General features: G+C 36.0%; 1 protein-coding gene across 1 annotated transcript in view; it reads right to left on the reverse strand.

Annotated features, from left to right (window-relative positions):
• The window catches only part of ERC2 (ELKS/RAB6-interacting/CAST family member 2), a 402,854-nt gene that overhangs the window by 117,390 nt on the left and 264,943 nt on the right, over positions 1-20,521 (reverse strand). The window contains exon 14 of the mRNA XM_084214527.1: positions 12,605-12,752. Within this exon, the coding sequence (XP_084070653.1) occupies positions 12,605-12,752 (148 nt within the window). The remainder of the gene's footprint in view (positions 1-12,604; positions 12,753-20,521) is intronic.

Below are 20,521 nucleotides of genomic sequence, written 5' to 3' on the forward strand. Positions count from 1 at the left end.
GTGATTATGGAACTTGACACATTACTGAATGGAAGTAAGTCTAAGACCTAGATCTTGAAAAAGAGATCAACACTTCAGCTACAGCTGTGTACAGATAATAAAATCTATGTCACCATGGGATAACAAGATACATTGCTGCTCTTTATCACTACTACAATTATTCCATACCATGAAATACATAGACTTGAATAATTCAAACCTTTCTCATAACATCAAAAATATCTTACTACCAATAGTTTGACACCTATGGATACAGTTGTTATTTTTTTGTGGTACCAGGACTGAAGACTCTCTCAGGCAAACCTGCTAAACTGCAATCAAGTTTAAATTAATTTTGCACAGAAAAAAATGGTGTCAACTCCCAAAGTTCTCTTCCAAAATTAAAATAATCAGTTAGAAGCATATACAATTAATACCACATAGGTGACTGAAGGAAAGATAGCAGTCTCAGCTCACTTGATGTCATACTCCAATGCAGCAGGATTCATGGTAACCCCATTGAGGATGGGAGCTAAACACATTGCCCAGGACTTTGCCCAAATTAATGAGTTCCAAAGGACCAACATAAGCAGATGAATTTGAACACAACTCATTGGTTCAGTATGTCCCCATAGTAACTGGTCTAACTGCCTTCCAATGCCAAGTCCCCATAAGATAACTCATGTCCCATAGCTAGGATGTGGTAAATGTGGTAAATTCCAGGACTGTTCTAATTTGATTTTTCTTCAAAAACAATTCTATATCAAAGTGTCTGTTTGGAAAATTTCACTGGCAAGTATATTTTTATGTAAAACCCAGAGATTACTATAAAATTCCCCAACTTTAATGTTTTTTGCTGAAGTTGAAAAGGGACTTGAAAAAAACAAGCAAACTAAATATTCGTATTACATAATATTTCAAGTATAACAAAGTCTAATGTCAGGAAAACGGCCACAGAATCTTAGGAAGTCCTGATGTACCTTTTCATCAATTAATTTTTTTCAGTTGTCACAATGTTTCTCAAGCACTTCACATGATGTTCAATAGAGGATCAGACAAAACCGCTTTACAGGAGGGGAGCTGTACTCCGTTTAAGTAGCAACAACCAACTAACCCAACCAAACCCTCAAGGAATCCACAACAAAAAGATAGAGAAAACATCACAGGTCAGATGTGCACTATTAGACATTCTGAGCATCTCCATAGCACTGTAAGAGCACTTTCTCAGTATGGTATAGAGAAGAATCTGCACCGTTGGAAATATTTTATTCTCTCCCTCCCAAATACAAAGATGGAAGCAAACAGCTGAATGAATTTCAGTTGTGACTTTCTACTGATTTTGATAAAAAGATCACCTCAATCAGAATCATCATGGTTGGTCTGTTTGTCTTTAGATTCAAAGAGGAAGGGCTTTTGAACAAAAGAGTAGAAAAGATGGAGAATTAATAGACAAATAATAAGCCACTTACTATAAACACTGTCATACCCTGCCTCTTTGGGGAAGCTCCTAAAATTTTATTAGTTTATTTTCTTATCAATGAACAGCCTTAAATTTCCTACCTTTCAACTGTATTCCATAAAGAATGCAAAAGTTAAACAAGATGAGATATGCAATCCTAAAAGTGTCCTCTGTAATGAGGTGTTGGGGATTAGGCGTGTCATGGGATAAGAACTGTAAATGAATGATGTCATCTTTCTAATTTGGTGCTGAAATATAAATAAACTACTTCTAATGTTTCTTCCTTTTGCATGCCAGATTGCAGTAAAATCTGCACAAAGAAATGTTAATGCTCTAGTAGCCTTCCTTTAGTATGCTTGTTCTTTGTTCTGGGAGCAAAATAGACAAGAAATATGAAATGAGAATTTCTTTTCCACCCAAGTAACCATCAAACCATCTAAACTTCATCATGACTTGTAACTGCCATCAGTTTCTTAAAATGATGCAACTTACCTGGCAAAATAATACTTTTAAAAGCTTTTTGGTTTTCATTTGTTAGCTCTTCAACTGATAGCGGATGCAATTTTGATGTTCTGTTTGCCTTTGCTTTAGCTACTCCTAGTGCTACACTTCCACGCTGAACTGTATTTTCCAGGTATGCTTAGCTTTGGCTTAACAAGTACAAACATCTTATGATTTCAAACTTGTAAAAGAAAGATTTTTGAGGAGGACAAGCAGGACGATTTCTGGAGAAGAAAACCAAAGTAAAGCTATCCTGAGGAACAAGACAATCCTTTTCACATCCTTCTTAACAAAAATCTGTAACATCACTTCTGTTTTCTCCCTTTGCCAGCTTTTGATATTTAGCAGGCTTTAAAATGCCAACTATATTTTTATTTGAGGAAGGAATTAATTAACCACATTGGAATTTGTTCAGGACCCCAGGGCTTCACACCCCTACACCTACATACACACAGCAAGGTGTGTACGTGTTGGGACACTGGTTTATCAGTCAGAGGAAAATCCTCATGGTCTGGGTGCCAGAGCAACACATTCAGGGACTGTTCCAGTGCTGCCTGAGGGGGGAAATACCACACAGTGACCTGGCAATGCCATCACTTCCTGTCACAACTTCTGCCTTAAAAGTTCCTATTCAAGGACACCCAAGAGATTTTCTTATATTTCTTTAGAAAGCACAGAACATTATTCAATACTGACATTTCTGGATGATCAAGAAATTGAATCTTGAAATATACAATAAATGAAAATTATAGTGGTGATCACACATGCATTCAAACCGTGTAATGTCTAATGTGCATCACTGGTGCACCACTGCACCTTATCTGAAATAGTTCAATTGCACAGGTCAAACTTGTATTCACATTCTCCTCTCAAACCTGAAATGGGATTCCAAAAAATTTACATAGCCACAGCTCAGCCAACAGTTCTTTTTGAAAAAGTCTACAGAACATCAGGCCCTCACCTGAGAAGGAACATGTTTTAATTTGTATTTATACTAAAAAAGAAAAACATGTGAATTTGTGAAATGCAACAATTAATTAACTCTATCTCCTAAAGACCATGTAGGGCCTTATTAGTTCTAGCCTAAACAGTGCCCTCAGTTTTTTTTTTTCCTCTTAATTTATTGTCTACATTCAAAAAATACTGCATCCATTTTGAAATAAAGGAATGAGCAAGGAATTAAAAGCAGCTTAGATCTACTTGCACAGGTATATTAACCCTTAGGGCTTGAAACAGTTGTCTTTGATCATTCAATATCACTATTTGCTAAGCTGTCAAGGTCATGAATGGTATGTGTAACTGAATTTTTAACCCCCTTACCAAAGAATTTATGACCTAGCACTGCAAGAAAACTGACAGATATTTCTTGTCCTCCTAAAAGTCTGTTGAGTTTAAGGAAGGATATACCAAAGTGAAATGAAAGTCTTTGATTGACTGGTAACAGACTAAATAGCTTAACAGCAATCTGTAACTGTAAAACTGTAATATTAAAGCTGTCTTTTGCAAAATATTTTAGCAAGGTGGCAATAGGGAACTATGCTTTCATCTGTCATCTGGATCAAGTTAACAACACAACTCTCATGAATGAGGTTCAAATGAGGAAAAATAATAAGATTTGTTGCTCTGGGATATAGGTGTAATACAATTCAATAGCTATTACTTTCCTTTGGATTTTCTTCTCAATCTCTCTTCATTTAATGGAATTTGAAGTTTCTAGAATATTCACTTTCAATAGGGTAGGATTTTTCCCGAAATGAGAAGGAGGCAGATATAAAACCTGCAGGCTGTCCTGGAGCTATCCTGGGGTCTAACTCTTAAAGCACGAAATTCAAAATCCAGAGACCCACATTCATGGTTTGATTATGCAATGGCCTCTTGTTGTCTTTAATGACACAAACTCTTTTTCTTGCAATCTCACTGGTTGAAAAAAAGCATTCTTATAATTCTGCAAAAAAACTCTGAAAATTTCATAAGGCAGGCATTTAGTTCTAGTCTTCACAATTTTTAATAACAGGTGATTTTGTCTGAGCTTTTTTCCTCCTGATACAATATTTTAGAAACAGAAAAGGGGAGTGATCTAAAAAAATTTAATTCTCCAGACTACAGAGTTCACCAAGTTTATCCAGAAGCTGCATGAAGAAATGATTGGAATGAATCTAGATTTAATGAAAGCACGTGCAACTGCAATTGGTTTTCCTGTATGAATCCAGTGCTTCAAGCCTGAGTCGCATTGACATGAGGGTTAAAAAATGTTTGCTAATTAAGCCAGCTCTGGCCTTATGCTCTCCAAATAAAATCAGTTTTCACATTAGAACAATTTGCATTTTTGCATTCTTTGAAAATTGTTGTCATTTCAACACAAGGGAAGAATTTCTTACCATTTCTACTGCTGCACAACTCAGAAATCACAAACTGCCATGGAATACAATTTATACTGGATTTATTTGACAAGTTACAATTCATTAAATGTTGGACAGCAAATGCTGTACTTGCCCTCACACACCCCTAAAGTTCAAGAAATTACACTTGTCACTCACAATCTTTTAAGTGACTATAAAAGTTTGCATACAATCAAGACTTTATAAAAATGGTACCCCAAAATATTACAATAAAACAATGTAGACTACCACAGAGAAAGACAGTCTTGGAAAGTAGCTACAAAAGGCATTTGAGAAAGCACCACAGAATCCTGTGCTTGTAATAACCCTTATGGTGACTTTTGACAACAAAAGAGTCAACACAAGCTACAAAGAAAACTAGAATTAAATGCCATTTAAAGCCTGTATTTCCAGAACTTAATAAAGTTCACTAATCCTTTTTTATTTTTTTTAAAAACCCTCTTCATCAAGTTTTCCTTTATTCCACTTCTGTTGTTTCATCTTAACTAAATATTTTTCTGAAATCAAAAATAACAAGTTCAAGTTCCAACCTTGGAGCCTCTAAAAATCATCTTCAACCTCACTGTCATTGTTCCCCCTGCTTTAACAGCTCAAGCCTATAGAGATACCTGCATCCTGCACAAGTGATGGGAAAAGAAGCCAAAGAGTGAGATTAATTTGCCATCTAGAAAAGATACTTAGGAGAGAGCCCTTTGCAATGTTTCAGTTTAAACTTTTCATATACTTTGGGGCACTGTTTCACTAACTATCCAGCTGTAGAAGAAAAGAAAATTCCAAGGCTAGTGCTACAAAGCCAAAGCTTGAGACTGCTCCATTTTTAATGGCAGCACTTTTCTTGAATGCACACAATGAAATGAGACAAATTGTTAAAACACACCCATCAAGTATGGTTTTGACAGAAGGGTCCTTTTTCCACCAGCCAGAGGATCTGTTAACCTGTTATTGCTCTGAAGGACCTTTTGCCAGTATTACAGCTGCATGGAAGAAGTGGACTTGATAGACTTCCAGAGATTGTATTACTTAATGCTAATTATTCAGGCCACGTTTAACAGTGTAATACTAACAACATCATGCTAATTATTTCCAAAATAAATTATACTCTTGTCTTCAATGGGTATAAATATACAATAATATTCAATTCAGGCTTCTTCGTTGCTTATGTAGGGAGATTTTAGACACCAAGAAAACTCCAATGGAAAAAAATAAGCTTAAGACTCTTAAGTTTGCCAGCACTCATCAGTAAGTGAAAGATAACAAAAAACACAGCAGTATGTTAACTAACCAGCAACTGCAAATGCTAAATAAGTATGATAATCATAACGGTATGGGTGTTGGAATGCATCACCATGGGGCAGTGTTATGTTTTACTGAGTGCTTTAATTATGCATTTTCTTTTTATAACATCCCTGTAACGTAATCTGTTCTTATATTCTTACTCTTAACTACATTTTAACACGGGTTTGCTGCTTTGTTTCTTGCCTCCATTGAAGAACACAAATTTTTCCCTGTTAAAATTCCAAATGGGCTAATAAGCATGTTTTTCTTTTCCTGTTATAGTGTATGCCTTGTCTTGGAAAGTGTGAGAGACAGGATGCATGCAGGCTCAGAGTGTGCATGATAGCACACTGCAGAAAAGCTTGGCTACTCTGCATTTAACTCTTTTTAGGTTTTACCTCATTAAGGATAAAACTGTTCCATACAATATAAGGAACACAGTCAACTTTTCATGCTAAGAAAGTATACATATTTATCTTTTTCACATCTGTATTTAGTTAACTCACATGATGGTCTTACATTTAAAACTTAGAATTCTTATCATCTGTAACAGGTAACCCAGAGCAGTTGATGTTCAGGCCCTGTCTGCCCACACAGGACAGAAAATCAGGATTAAGAAAAGGTACTGACTATTTTCCAAGTTTTCATTAAATCCAAAATTCCACCCAGGGAAAATACAAAATCAATTGCTGGACAAATTAATACTCTGACTTGTCTGCAGCACTGCAAAGCAACTTCTATGTAAATTTTTTCAGAGACTTAGGTCTGGTAATTTAGTATTGAACGTGAGCATAGAAGCTTTACAGACACTTCAGTTCTTTTTTAATTAGAGCACTATTTAACTGGCATGAACAACCATTACACCTGCTGCTTTGCAAGATGACAAAATGTGACTGACTTACCCTGAAAGAAGCTAAAGCTCAGAGTAAGCCTCCCTCTTCACAAGCTGAAGGACAACAGCTTCCCAAACACCAGCTGGGACATTGGACACTTGGCAGACAGAGACAGGCAGCACTTCCAAGTGCCAAGCAGACACTTATCTAAAGTACTGAGGCCAAATTTCAACTTTTCTGACACTTGTGATTAAACAAAGCTATGCTGAATAGAACATGGACTGTCTGACTTTTTTTGTGCATTTTCCTGCATTTAGAATTTGTGGTTTTGAAGTCTTTTAAAGCTCTGAGAATTAAAAGTATGGCTTGAAGCACAGGAAATATCTTGTAATAATACAGCATACTCAGTAATATATAGGCTCAAGTCATGCTAAAGGTATTTGTCTGAGTCCTACTACTAACCTGGGTAATTACATAGAAGTATGTAAGAACATAGACACAAAGAAGTGGGTTAAAAAGCATAATTAAAGCTCTGAAACTCTAGCTGCCTGAGGACATCTCAGGCCAGGTCCTGCTAAAAACAGACAAGCAACAGAAGAAGGAAGGGTCTCTTTTTTTCCTTTTTACAACAGGAAATAACTCATTAAAAAGATACTTCCCCATAATAATTATTTAAAACCAGACATGAATCAGAAACTTCAGCAGCTAAATAAGACCTTAGAAACTGCAAATCTCTGATTAGCAGCACTGGTCATTTTTCACCATCTTTAATGTCTGATTAGTGAGTTTCAGCTGTACTTTTTACAATTTCAATACAAGCCCAGGTCTCCCATTTGTATCATACACAAAATATAGCTTAAGTTGAAATTACTACATTTTGTTGCATACATTGTATGCAACAAAAATTGCTAAATGAAACATACATTTCAATACACTGGTTGTACATTTCAATATGGACTGAAATGGTGATAACATCACACCACCTAGAGACCCCTTATATACAGCTAATTTCTTTTTGATGCTGGATTGTCAGAATTACCAGTTTTATCCACAATTACAGCATCAGAAATATCTAACAACCAGTTTTTTACAGTATTTTTTTTAATAGCTGGCTACTTAGCACTGCATTTGAGATCGAGTGTTAAACTATATTTAGTCTTATTATCATGGGGTACATTACAGTAGAACATAAGGATTTGTTTAAAACATGTCACATAGAGAAAAATCTTTTTGGCTTGGGAGTTCAGATTGTTGTAATAGAGATATTTACTATTCTTATTTGAGGTACTTAATAACCATTTTCACCTACCAAGCAAGCCAGATCCAGAATTACAAAAGTTTCAGTGTTAATATATATATTATTTTATATCTGCATTACCTACTTTTTCCATTTAAGATTTGCAGTCTCAGTGAAGTTAAACCATTTGTCTGAATAAAGTTATAGGATAAGTTCAAGACCAGATTATCACCAGTAAAAAAAGGCTGCCCTGAGCCATGGCCAGGCTTAAATTGTAAGACAGATCCTTCAAGAATTAAAAAATCCTGAACAGAGAACAAACAGAAACAGATTTTAAAGCAGGAAAGGGCTCTTGTACCAAGCTTGTGGTGCTTTCAGGGGCTGACTGCTAAAGGCTAAAGAAGCCCCTCCCATTGAAATGCTTTGTGTAAAAATACCACGCAAAAGACTTTGGATTCCTGAGAGCATAAGGAGGAAAAAGTGATGCCATATCCAGCCATGACCCAAGTCCATCAAATTTTATAATATAAAGTGTCAAATCTTACTGAGAATATGTGAAAAGTGTTATGAGAGTGCTGCCAACATATTCAGTATTTTTTCGATTAAGTTGTTCAGGCAGAGGCTCTTAGCTCCACTCACATATTGCCTTGCCTACCCTGTGCCCCTCCTGTGTTAAACTACAGGGAAAAGCGGCACTCTGCACTTCCAGCCCTACAGGAAACTGCACTGGGCAAAACTGAGATTCAATCAATTTGCAATGACTGTCCTGACCCACGTTCAAAACCATAGATTCAAAAATAAATCAGGTTAAAAATTAGGAGAATAAACCCCAATGTTAAGAGGTGCAGAAATATTACTTTAGATATTTCTAATTAATAGAAAAGTATCAACTAAAAAGGTTTTTTTAAAGACAGTAAGGCCACTGAATGCTTTCTATTGATATAAATGGGATCTGAATAGCCAGATTTAAAATCAGAGAGTAAAAGACATTTTACTACATTTTCTGAGAACTTTTAAGGAAAAAATAACCAGGTTGATCATGAAGTTATTAGAACATCTATTCCTACCTGTCCAAAATAAACAAAGAACCTGGGTACCATAAGTGCAATAAAAAACCCCGTGACTTAAGGGTCTCAAGACTTCTCTTTTGTTCACAATTAGGTGCTTAAAGCTTGAACAAGACCAAGATTATGACTAATGGTAAACAGCACAAACTGAAGAGGTAAAAAAGCAGCAGAGTGATCAATTAATTATGCCTGCAGTACCAATGTGAATGGCTTCTTAACATGGATTCTATTCTGTGATACTGCACAATTAAACTGCACAATGTCTGTCTGAAGCAGATCTGTGTCAACAACAGCAGCAATACAATGACACCAGCAATGAGAACATCAACAACAAAAAGAATAAAATCATATGGGGTCCTATAATACTGACACCTGTGAAACTCAAGGCAATCAGAAAGATGCATGGCATCAGAAACTGAAGCAACAGTGATTAGGAACCAACCCCAGAGTTGCTGCAGATAACAATGTCTGTAATGACGCTGTAAAAAAACAGTGCAGGACTTTTCTGCTCCCATGCTGGCTAGACATACAGAGAGCTTAAATGCAATTAATTAATTAATTAATTCACAGTGCTGCAGAAAAATGTTTTGGGCTGCCAGAATAATCACAATCACAACAACTTCTAGTAATATTCTTTTGCTCATACAGTAAAATAAACCCCTTCAATATCATAAAATGCACAGTGCAATAAAGCTGAATTTATCTATCGGGAAAAATACAATTTGGGGTATTTTGTTTTTCTTGAATGCTTGATATCACCACCATAAATATCAGAGTAGCAAGGTTTCTGAAGTATTTAACTAGAACAGGATATGTAATGCAACATGCTGCCTACAATTCCACTTTACTCATTTGCTGGTGAAAGAGCTTTTTAAAATATTTACAAGGTAATTAGTAAGAAATAATTCTGTGTATTGCATGCAAGAGAAAATATTGCTAGTTGTTAGTTTGCTGAGAAAGTGTGATTACACACATTTTTTAAATTCCTTGATGGTTTCTCACCCTTTCTGCTGCATTAGCAATATGTTGATGTGATGAAATATAGAGCAGTGAACTAAAAACTCTGCCAAACACCAGCTTTGCCTCTGGCCAGAGCATTCTGTACACCTGCAGCCCTGAGAGCACTGGAAAGGTTTCTAATTTCATGTTTTGAGAAGAAAAATAAAATGCTCTCAAGGAGTTAGAAGACCTTGCATTTTGGCCAACTGCACTTACATTTTTGGCAATATATCCTAGAAGTGAAAAGAGACAACTGGGACGTTTTCTCTCAGTATCCAAGTTCAGGATGAATCAGTAACATAGCAGTGTCTTCTGCTCTTCCCAAAATCTCTTGAGATGTTCTAAAAATTGACTTTTTAGCTAATTATTTCATGAATGATTGCATCACAGTACAAATTTATCTAAAAATACCTTCTTGGAATTCTCAAAAGGAATCTTGGCCAGGGTGATTATGCACATTATGTAATGACTCAGCCAAGCCCACATGGTAATTTTGTTTAATACTGTATTACTGAAAGGGTTCTTAAAGCCTGCTACAAAGTTCTACAGCTCTCAAAATATAGCATTTGGTGGATGAATCAAAGCAATTCCAGTGGTTTTGTTTTGCTGGGAGTGTATTACTATGCTTCCCAATTATTTAGGCAGTAAACAATAAATATTTAGCTGACAGATTGCAGCTGCTAAATTGTATTTAAATCTTTACAATTAAATGTTTGTTTCTTGTGAGAAAATGTGTTTGCAACACAGAGGTCAGAATTATTACAACTAATTTTACAGCTGAATACACTGTGATACAAATAATTTTTCTAGGTTATCTAGGTTTTGACATAAAAACAATTCTCTTCTTCCAGCTTAAAAATAACAGAACTTTTACTTAAATTCACACAGTCACAACCCATGAAAAGATGGCTCAATTCATTCATATTAATAACATTTTATTCTTCAAAATATGATATGCCTATCTGTAGCTTTATTAAAGTGAATCATAAATATTCCCATTTCCTGACAAAGGCAGAATATTTCATTTCCCTGACTCTTTTTATTTTGCAGTGTGAAAAATTGTGACAAATTATTTTAAAATCAATGTCTTAATCTATTCAACATTCACAAAGGCCAGAAAATGTGGAGGAATACATGAGAGGAATACAAATGTTTTTATCATGGACCAACATGTTATTTTGCCTCTCATAGCAAAAATTCCTCTTACAATATAGAAGAGGGATGAATTTAGGGCTTTATGTTAATGTTTAGCATTATCTAGTGATTCATCTTCTAATATTTATAAATATTTCTCCTTTGATAATCACATTAGGCTGGAGAAGTAGGGCTTTTTTGAATTCTCCCTTTCAGCAGTGTAACAGCTGTGGAAATGCAGGATGGGACAAATAAGAGCAGAAGAAAACAAGCAAGGCTGCAGCTGAACATTCACTGAGGCTCTTGAGAATCAGGAACATACTGAGAGAGAGCATCTCTCAAGGAAGGAGAGGAACTGAATCGCACAGAGGGAATCTGCCCCGGCCCTGCCCAGCACAGTCAGAGCAAACCTTTGTGCTGGATGCACATGAGAAACCTCTGGGGGTGGACAGTGCTCCCCAAAGGGATTAAACAAGTATGAGTGAAGTCTACAACCTCTATTATCAGATAATTCTTAAGTGTAATAAAGGGGTGACCTAGTTAAACCACATTCCTGTTCCTGGTGACTCTTTTTTTGTGGTGTCTGAGATAACAGGGAGATTATTTTGGCATCAATTTAATCTAGTTAAATAGCTTTACTGAAGATCTTTATCGCTATAAATAATGGAGGTATTTGAAGTATTTGGTTACAATTCTAACTGAAGTTCTCCAACACAATGCTTGTCTAGCAATCCTCTTCCTTCTCTCTGTCTGAAGAAACCAATCAATGTTTTGAACACTTTCCAGCAATAGCTTAAAGGTGCAACTCCAAAACAAAACAAGCACAACAACAAAACAGTTCTCAGTTGTCTGATGAACATTTTTTAAACACCCATGATATTTAAAGGTATCATGGAACATAGCAAAGGGGGGTATTCATTTACTCTTCAGTAACCTAAGATGAAGGTAAAAAAGGGGAGATATCTAAAAAAGAAAACAAGTACCCTCTCTTTTCCAAAGCAAACCAAAACTCCCTGAAATTATTTGGAATTCAACATCATCTGCTTTGGTGCAGCACAGTACAGTGAAGTGATAAAAAGCATGCAGCATATCTGCCTATCTATCATATAGATTTGGATGAAAAGTATCCCGGGCAGCTGACTGACCTCTTGACAATTGCATCATGGCCAGGACATATGTGATGATATCTGTTTCTAGAGAGTTTTTTAACTAAGTAGTTTTATTTAAACCTCAAATTACTTATAGTGTTGAAGACACAGTGATTTTTATCCATTTGAGAAGTAATTTCAAGGATAATCACAATTTCTAGATAACCTCTCAGAGCGCCTGAAGCCTTCTGAAAACACAATTACTTTACAACAGATAAGCAAATAACTCAACAAGAGCAGGTTAAAATGAGTCAACAGAATGGACTCTTGCTTCATGCAAAGAGCATCTCCTGTCCTCTTTCACAGAATTAAGAAGGTTGGAAACTATATGAAGAGGGAAAACAAAATGTATTGGCTGCATATAATGTGAGCCAAGTAAATGTGCAGCTAATTCTTAACAACTCCAGAGAAGCAATAAACACTTAAATGGAACACATCCTACCTTGTGCAACTGCTGACACAGGTCAGACCTGGCTTGAACACTTCCAAAAGGACATCAGCATAAAACAGTACAAATGAAAATAGTGCCAGTTTTCTGTTGCCATGAAAGTATGAAAAGTAAAGTCTCCCCACCTGCTGTTTTAACTGGTGTACTAATCTGTCCTTCTCTCGTTTAAGGGCCATTACTTCATCTTGAGTCTTCTTTTTCTTTGAAGCAGACAGCTCAAGCAAGGCAATATTTGCATCTTTTTCACTAATTGCAGCAAGCAAAGCTTCCTGTCTGATAAAATAAATAAAATTAAAATTGTTAAATTCTCATTTAAAACAGAATATATACAGCTATACCACACTATGTGAGATGTTTCTTTCAGTCACTAGGAGAACAATCACCTACCTTCTGAACCCTTTAAATAGCAAACATCACCAGGTCTAACCCAATCATGAAATAAATTAATTAGCCAAAAATTTCTCTGTATAGACTTTTCATTATTTGCTTCATCAGCAATTTATTTCAGTCTCTTTTACTACAATATGATATCTAACAACAGTTCTGTGAAATGTCTTGCTTTTAAAAATCTTTGATTGTTTTTGTAATTCACTTTCTTGAATTCTAGAATACCTTACACAAATCTCTTTTGACTTATGCCAATCATAGAGACTGAAAAATAGAAAGCAAAGTGATACAGATAAAACCAATTTTTATCCTGTTAACTTGGTACCTTAGGATTCTCAGTGCAGGAATCTCTGGATATCTTCCTCATATTTACTTACATGTTTATCTATGGATTTATTTTCATGTGCTGTGTCAATACAAAAATATATTTCTAAAAGTGAAATACAAGTTTTTTGATCAGATTGTTCACGAGAGATCATTTCCTTTCCAATCTTGACCCCTCAGTTTTAGAGAGCAAACAGAATCTTACAGTGCTCAGATAATAAGGGATAACACAGACACTCACAGGGGTACATCACAAATAGTTTGTGAGGACATAAGACAAAGGCAATTTTTTACAACATGCAGTTGAAAGCACAGATCTTGCAGTGTCTTATACCCTAAAATGCTCATGCTCTGGCAAGGCCATAATCTGTCCTTTAATTTCATAAATAAAAGAAATATATTCACCTTCTGCAACGTATTCAGAGACAGACTATGACTTATCAGCCAAGAAAGAGCACATAATATCTAACAGCTTTTAGAAAAGAATATGTTATGGCCTGTGCCTTTCCCCAGAACTATATAAGATCAATCATTAAAAAATAAACATGGATAAATGAATCATAAATTAATTTAGGCTCCAACTGCTAATAAATGTAAGAATACAGCTCGTGAACTTCATACAGTCAAGGTGAGCTAAATGTTTGGAATTGTCACAGTCCTTTGCTTGCCAGCAAAAATGTCAAGAAAGTTATTTCACTTTTATTTCAAAGTTCCTAATGTATTAATATAAATATTTATAGGACAATATTTCTGATGGAGCCAAAGAAAAACAACCCATTTATTTTAGGCAAAGTTATGCGACATGGATCAATTTTAGATAAACAGTTGCATTTTATTCATACACTTTAATAGTCTCATTTATTATTCTGTCTTGTTCATTCAAATCTCAGTTAAATGATGTTTAAAAGAGAATGCTGTAAGACTCCAACAGTCTTAATTTAAATTATAGTTACGAATTATTTTAAATAATCAATATTACACAAAAATACGTATCAGAGGGGCTGCATATCCATAATGCTAATTTGAAATGAAATATAGGTACATTGTTTTTTTATAAACCTCATAATAATACATAAAAATTGCTGCGTAGTAATTTGTAAAAGACTCTCAGTTTGTTCACATGTTGTGCTTAAGTACCTATTCCATAATATTTTCATTAAAATATTAGATTTTTAATGCATCAAAAATAGAAAGAAAAGTTGTTTTGCTACTCTACTCTGAACTTGCAGAAAGCAAGGAATTTATCATAAAATCTTGGAATGGTTTGGGTTGGGAAGGACCTTAAAGCCTACCAGTGCCACCCCTGCCATGGCAGGGACACCTTCCACTGTCCCAGGGTGCCCCAAGCCCCCATGGCCAAACTGGCCTTGGGCACTGCCAGGGACCCAGGGGCAGCCACAGCTGCTCTGAGCACCCTGTCCCAGGGCCTCACCTCCCCCACAGATGTCAGTCATGATAACACAAGGTCTCTGGCAGAAATAAAGGTATCCTGTGACTTTAAAAGCACAGAAAAGGAAACAGCATCATTGCATCTAGGCATAGAATATGTTCCTCCAAATTAAATCAGGTTCACTCCTCTGCAGTTTTCTGAGAGCATGCTGCCATAAAATTACTGAGAAAAGTTAGAAGAGCAACAATGCTGCAGTTATAATATCTCAAGTTAAACATTAATACTACCATCACAAACCTACCTATTTTCATTGTGTGTTAAAGAAACCTACATCTCAGAATTTCCAAGGCTTTAGAATCCTTAAAATTATGTTCTTAAGTTGTTGTTGGTTAAATCCACGCCAGCCAGCGCCAATGTAATGTCTGCTCTCTAACAGCAAATTCCACAGTAAATACTCGTCACCCATGAGGTTTAAATGATATATAGTTATTTCACACATATTACAACTGTAAAAAGCCAAAAATTGAATAAAAGGACTAAATTAAAGGTTGAAAAGGACATGAAGCTATAATGAAATTTTACTTCTCTGAAGTTTAGATGATGTCACTGCCTCTAAATTGGCAGTAAAAACACAAACCTGACTAGTGAGGAAGAAGAGTCAGAACTACTGAATTATTTGGTATCATTTCAACATCTGATAATAGGATTCAGTCACATCCATATTTCTTGACTGCCAGCCAAAATGATCACACATTCTTGTGATGTTAACTGCTCAGCTGTGCAACATTCTCCACTCCACTTTAAAGTAACAGATGAGGTGAAACCTTGCATGGGAGAGGAGAGCCAGTCAACATGCTTTAAAAAATCTGCACTCTGGATTCTGCAGCACCAAACCCACAAAATTTTGCAGACCCTAGCATGTATTTTCTCAGCTGATGGGGATTTTCCTATCTTGGGAAAATGATTTGGAAAACATGTAACCAAACACTTTATTCCCGGAAATAATGACTCATATCAAGCACTTCCAGGAAATGATGGTTCATAGTCATGTGAAATAACTGCTGTCAAATGACACCACAAGTGGTCCACTGAGACACTGCAAGGTTTGAATCAAACCCACAGCACATACGTGTTTAAACTGCCCCCCCCAAAATTATTGCCAGCATAATTTTTAAATCTTTGTAGTCAATTTAAATGGAGCAGGGAGTTTGTGACACAAGGGTGGGGATTTCTGGGGAAGTGCTTCCCCAGCCACAGGGAATGATGAACACATCAAATGCAAACTCACACTGCCAGGACCCTTGGAGCCACCCAAATGTGTGCCAGCCTCTGTTGAGAAGCTGCAAAGCCTCATCTGAGAGAAAAGGTGTTTGAGCTTGGCCATGGTGCCACACAACGTGCTGACAGCTTCCAGACTGGGGCTGGCTCCCACAGCCTGCCCAGGGTGGGCACAGCACCTGTCTGCACTGACATATTCCTGGATGTGGCAGTAGATTATCCATGTTTATTATCATGGATAACCTCAACTGCAATAACCTCAAATACAAATGCCATTGAACCTGGCATCCGGGTTAACAAGATGTTGGCATAGCTGGTCTATTCTACCAAATGATAGGTCAGTTGCTTTAATTCTTGTTAATTACTTCTGTTCAGAGGGAAGACAAAGAAGCCCAAAGATTTTCTTATTATTTTTCAGAGTACAAAGTAAAGATGCAGGTTGTGATAAGAGCACCTGAGGAAACCATTTCCTCCTTTACTCCTGCATGACCTAGGATCCAGCCCCCACTAAGTCCCTGGAAGACTGAGGTGGAAAAAGACCTTGCCCAGACTTGTGAGCCAGTGGAAGTGCAGAGATCCAAGCTTTTGTGAAGTTGCCTCTCAGGACAGATCAGGATCTCCACATTATCATATCCTATTGATTACATATTGCACATAGTTTACCCTCATCTGTGAAAGTTGTTATGCTAGCCTGTCATCATATTTCAAGTTTTCTATGGAAGAACAAAACCTTATGGACAGAAGAAATTTATTTTAGCTATTCAGTGACCTTGCTAAAAAAACAACATCACTGTTTTTGCAGCAAACATTTGAAATGAGATTATCTGGCCACTAGGAACAAGGTTAAGATGCCAGCAAAGTGGCTGGCAATAATGACTTCCTCACCTACAAACACAACATAACTTCATTCAGAAATGTAAACTGGTGGCAAGGTTTTTACCTAAATCTCTCAGGTAAGGCATACAATTCTACTTTGCTTCTAGAAAATAAAACTCATCTTGAGTTTTAGTGCTAGAATTTTTGAAAATCAAGACTTGATTTGGCACCAATAACAACATACAGCCTGATACACTCTCAGCTAACGTGCCTAAGAGTGTAAGCATAATTTATAATTCCTAATTATCTACTGTGTCAGGAAAAAAAATGACTATCCAAATACAGTTTTACAGAGATGTTATCACTATTTGCAGCCAAAATGTCTCCTTATTGTTTAATAAATTATAGCAATAAAATACATTTTAAAATAATTTATTAGAGCAGTGGATTAAATGACATTCTTTAACAGTAATATTTATAAAGAGTAATCCCTTTTGTTATTAGTAGTTTTTCCTCTCTTTTTTGGCAAACGAATCTGTTATACAAATATCAGGGTAGTATTTTTAACACCAAAAAAAAAAAAAAAACCAGTCTCACTTTTCACAGTAAAAGTAAGTAAACCCTCAAATTAAAAAATATATATTAAACCTAACAGCAAATGCTCCACGTTGGTAAATATTCTGTCAATGTTTCTTTCACCTGCATAAAGTAATTCCTAGGACTCCCAACTTGTATTTTCCACCATAATATGCTGCTTATTGCAAGGAGGGAACGGAAAAACTTTCCCTGGAAAAGCAAAACTTCTGCAATGAAATTTCTCCTCCCCGGCAAAGGCTGACTGCAACAACCCACAGCAACCTCAGGCCAAGTCTCCCTAACACAGAGCCCGTGAATACAACAGTCTCCTAATGAGCACACTCACAGCTGGGGGATCTGGGCTGACAGTCCCAGTGCTTCCACTAAGAGGTACCAAGGAAATTTGCACCAAAATCTGATTATACTTAATGTCACTTCATATACAATAGAAAAGAACAGATGAAAGAAACAGTACCACTCTGATGGCCAGGAATTTACACAAGTTGTGTTCTATCCAAGATACCAGTTTGTACAATGTTTTCATTAACTAATGAATGATGGACTAGAAAAATCTATTTGTTACATTTCAGTGAGGCTTCAGAATGGGGGAATTTTCATGTGTCACGAAGACAGGAATAAAATTGGTCTTTCCAAACCAAAGATGCTGTCTAGAAGAGCAAGGAGAAGTTCCATATTGGTGATCCGTTGTGAATAAGGCAAGTATCATACTAAGAAATAAAAACAAAAATAGATTGCAAGGCAGAAGTGAGTCTTTTCATCTACACAAAAGGTCTTAGCTGAAATACTTAATCCAGTACTCTGAAAAATGTGGGAAAAGGCAGAGAAATGACAGATGAGAAAACATCAGGAAAAACTACAATAAATAGTCTTTGAGTGACAACATGAGAGCCTAAAATGCTATGTCAAATTGAAACAGAACTACTTTTTTCTATATTCATGGCACACAGAACAAGAAGCAATGTCCATAAATTGCAGAAGAAAGCAGAAAATTTTTTCCTCCTAATATCTAGCCAAGGTGTAATGATAATGGCCATTCCTCAGGGATAGTCAAATACAAAGAGTCCTTTCCCTGCAGGAATGATCAATTATTAGTCTGATAAGAGAGATAGCTTTTAAACAAACAGAAAGTATAAAATAATATAAATCTTTTAGTAAAGTCACTGGAAGTAGTGTCAAATAAAAATATGAATTTAAAAAAAATTCCTTACTTAGGATTAGAGAGAGCAGGTGATAGCAAAGTAACTCAATTATAAATGTTACGTAACAACTGAAAAATGCAATCTTAGGGATCTCCAGCAGTACACATGCAGAGTTTGCATTTGTGAAAGCATCTGTCCTGGAGTGAAAAAATTACTTAATAAGAAAAGGAAGTCTTAGCATACTAGAAGGGAAGATAAGATAATGCAAGAAGAAATAAATCCATGAAAGTCTCTGTTGAATGCCAAACCGAAAAAGTATATTGTATACAGTATTTTATCAAACTTCAGCCTAAACAAATGTCAAATGGAATAATTTTTTTAACAAATATGGGCAACAACTGAGAGAAAAGGGTTGCTCACTAGCATATATTTAGTCAAGATTAACTAAGGATAAAAAAATGTACTAAGAACAGATTTAATAACCCTAAACTGTCATTCAGCTAGTAGGAGGTATTCAAGATACAGCTAATAAAACACAAAAAAATGGTTCTAACCACCCACAAAAAAATCTCAGTAGTATAAAACACTGAAGGATGACCACTAAGATAAATGCTTTCTTTTGAGAGCTGCCTTGCAGTTAACCTTCTTAAAGAGTCTCCCAGAAACCTCTAATCATAATACATTGCATTGCCACTTATCACAGTCAATTTAGAAGTGAGCTCTGTAAACACTCCTGCCTTACTCCCCACCTCTGTTAGTCTAAGAATAATTTTTTGAGCTTTAATAAAAGAACCCATGACAACTTTTTGGGAGGTGGGGTGAGTTCTTAGAAACAGTCCTATTGTAACCTAGCAGAATTCCAAGATTAAGATTTATAGAAACAAGACCTTCTAATGAGAACTTTTACTGCCTTTATTATTTAAGCTGTTCTCCACAAAATACAGAAACGCAATTTAGAAAGTCACTAATAAAGCTAAATCAAGTCAGAAATGTTTGAACTAATGATATACAGTACAATACTCAGCCAGCTTCTTACATGCTAATCATACTGAAGGACAAAAAAAAGCCCCAAAAAACAGTTCAATCAACTTTTTCACTTTAATTATTGTTTTCTTTCCCTTGTGACCCCCGGTATTCAACCTTAAGTTCAGTAGGAGGTGACTAGAGATAGACAGTGATGAGAGATCCTGTTTGAAACAGCTTCTCTCTGTCACTCCCAAAGCAAATAAATGGTTTGTTAAAACATGCTGTTAATCCATTATGGATGTGCATGCATCTTAGAAAATAAACTTCAGAATATTATTGGTATTTTAAAGCTTTTTCTGACAGAAAATTTATCTCTCCAGTTGCTTGACAAAAGCACATTTATAGATAACTCCTTTTAAATGAACAATTATCTTGCACTGTATTCAAAGAACAAACCCCTCTGAAATACTTTCAGAAGACAAAGAGAGCATGAAATTGCATTTTGGGTTGTCCTGGCTCCCTTAACAGCAAACACAGACAACTATTGATGCTCCACAGCCCAAACACAGCAAGAAAGGGCTGCTCCATTAAGTGTGGGACAGAAAAAGGGGGACCTATTCTTACACACCCACTCCACACTCCAACCCACCAAACACTTTTCCTCACATAATCTAAGTATCAAATCTTGAATTTCCCATCTGATCAAGTCTTCTTCTGGAAGCAGGTGTGAGGATGAAATATCAGTGCTTACACTATGTGAGACAGACAACAAATAGCCTCTATATTACACCTGTATTCATTTTATATTAGATGTAGATTAGACTAAAATCAGGAAGAAAAGGGAAGATCTGTCTGTTCCTAACATGAAATTTCAGAGTAAAAGGAAAGGAGCAAACGAGAGGACCTGATTCTGAATAACCTCAAGGGTTTCTTGACAAAACAGCTTCATTATCCATCTGTCCTTCTCCATTCTACCTCCCCAGAGCCACAGTTCATTACTCCCATAATCATACCTCTACTTACATCTCCCACATTGCCTTTACATGGGCAATTTCAAATTATTATCACTTTTCTCCTCCTTAATGGCAACTTGAAATGTGCATATAGGTCCTTTGTTAGGGAAAAAAAAACTAATCCAGATTTTA

The sequence above is a fragment of the Fringilla coelebs genome, assembly GCF_963513975.1.
Source record: "Fringilla coelebs genome assembly, chromosome: 13".
Taxonomy (NCBI): domain Eukaryota; kingdom Metazoa; phylum Chordata; class Aves; order Passeriformes; family Fringillidae; genus Fringilla; species Fringilla coelebs.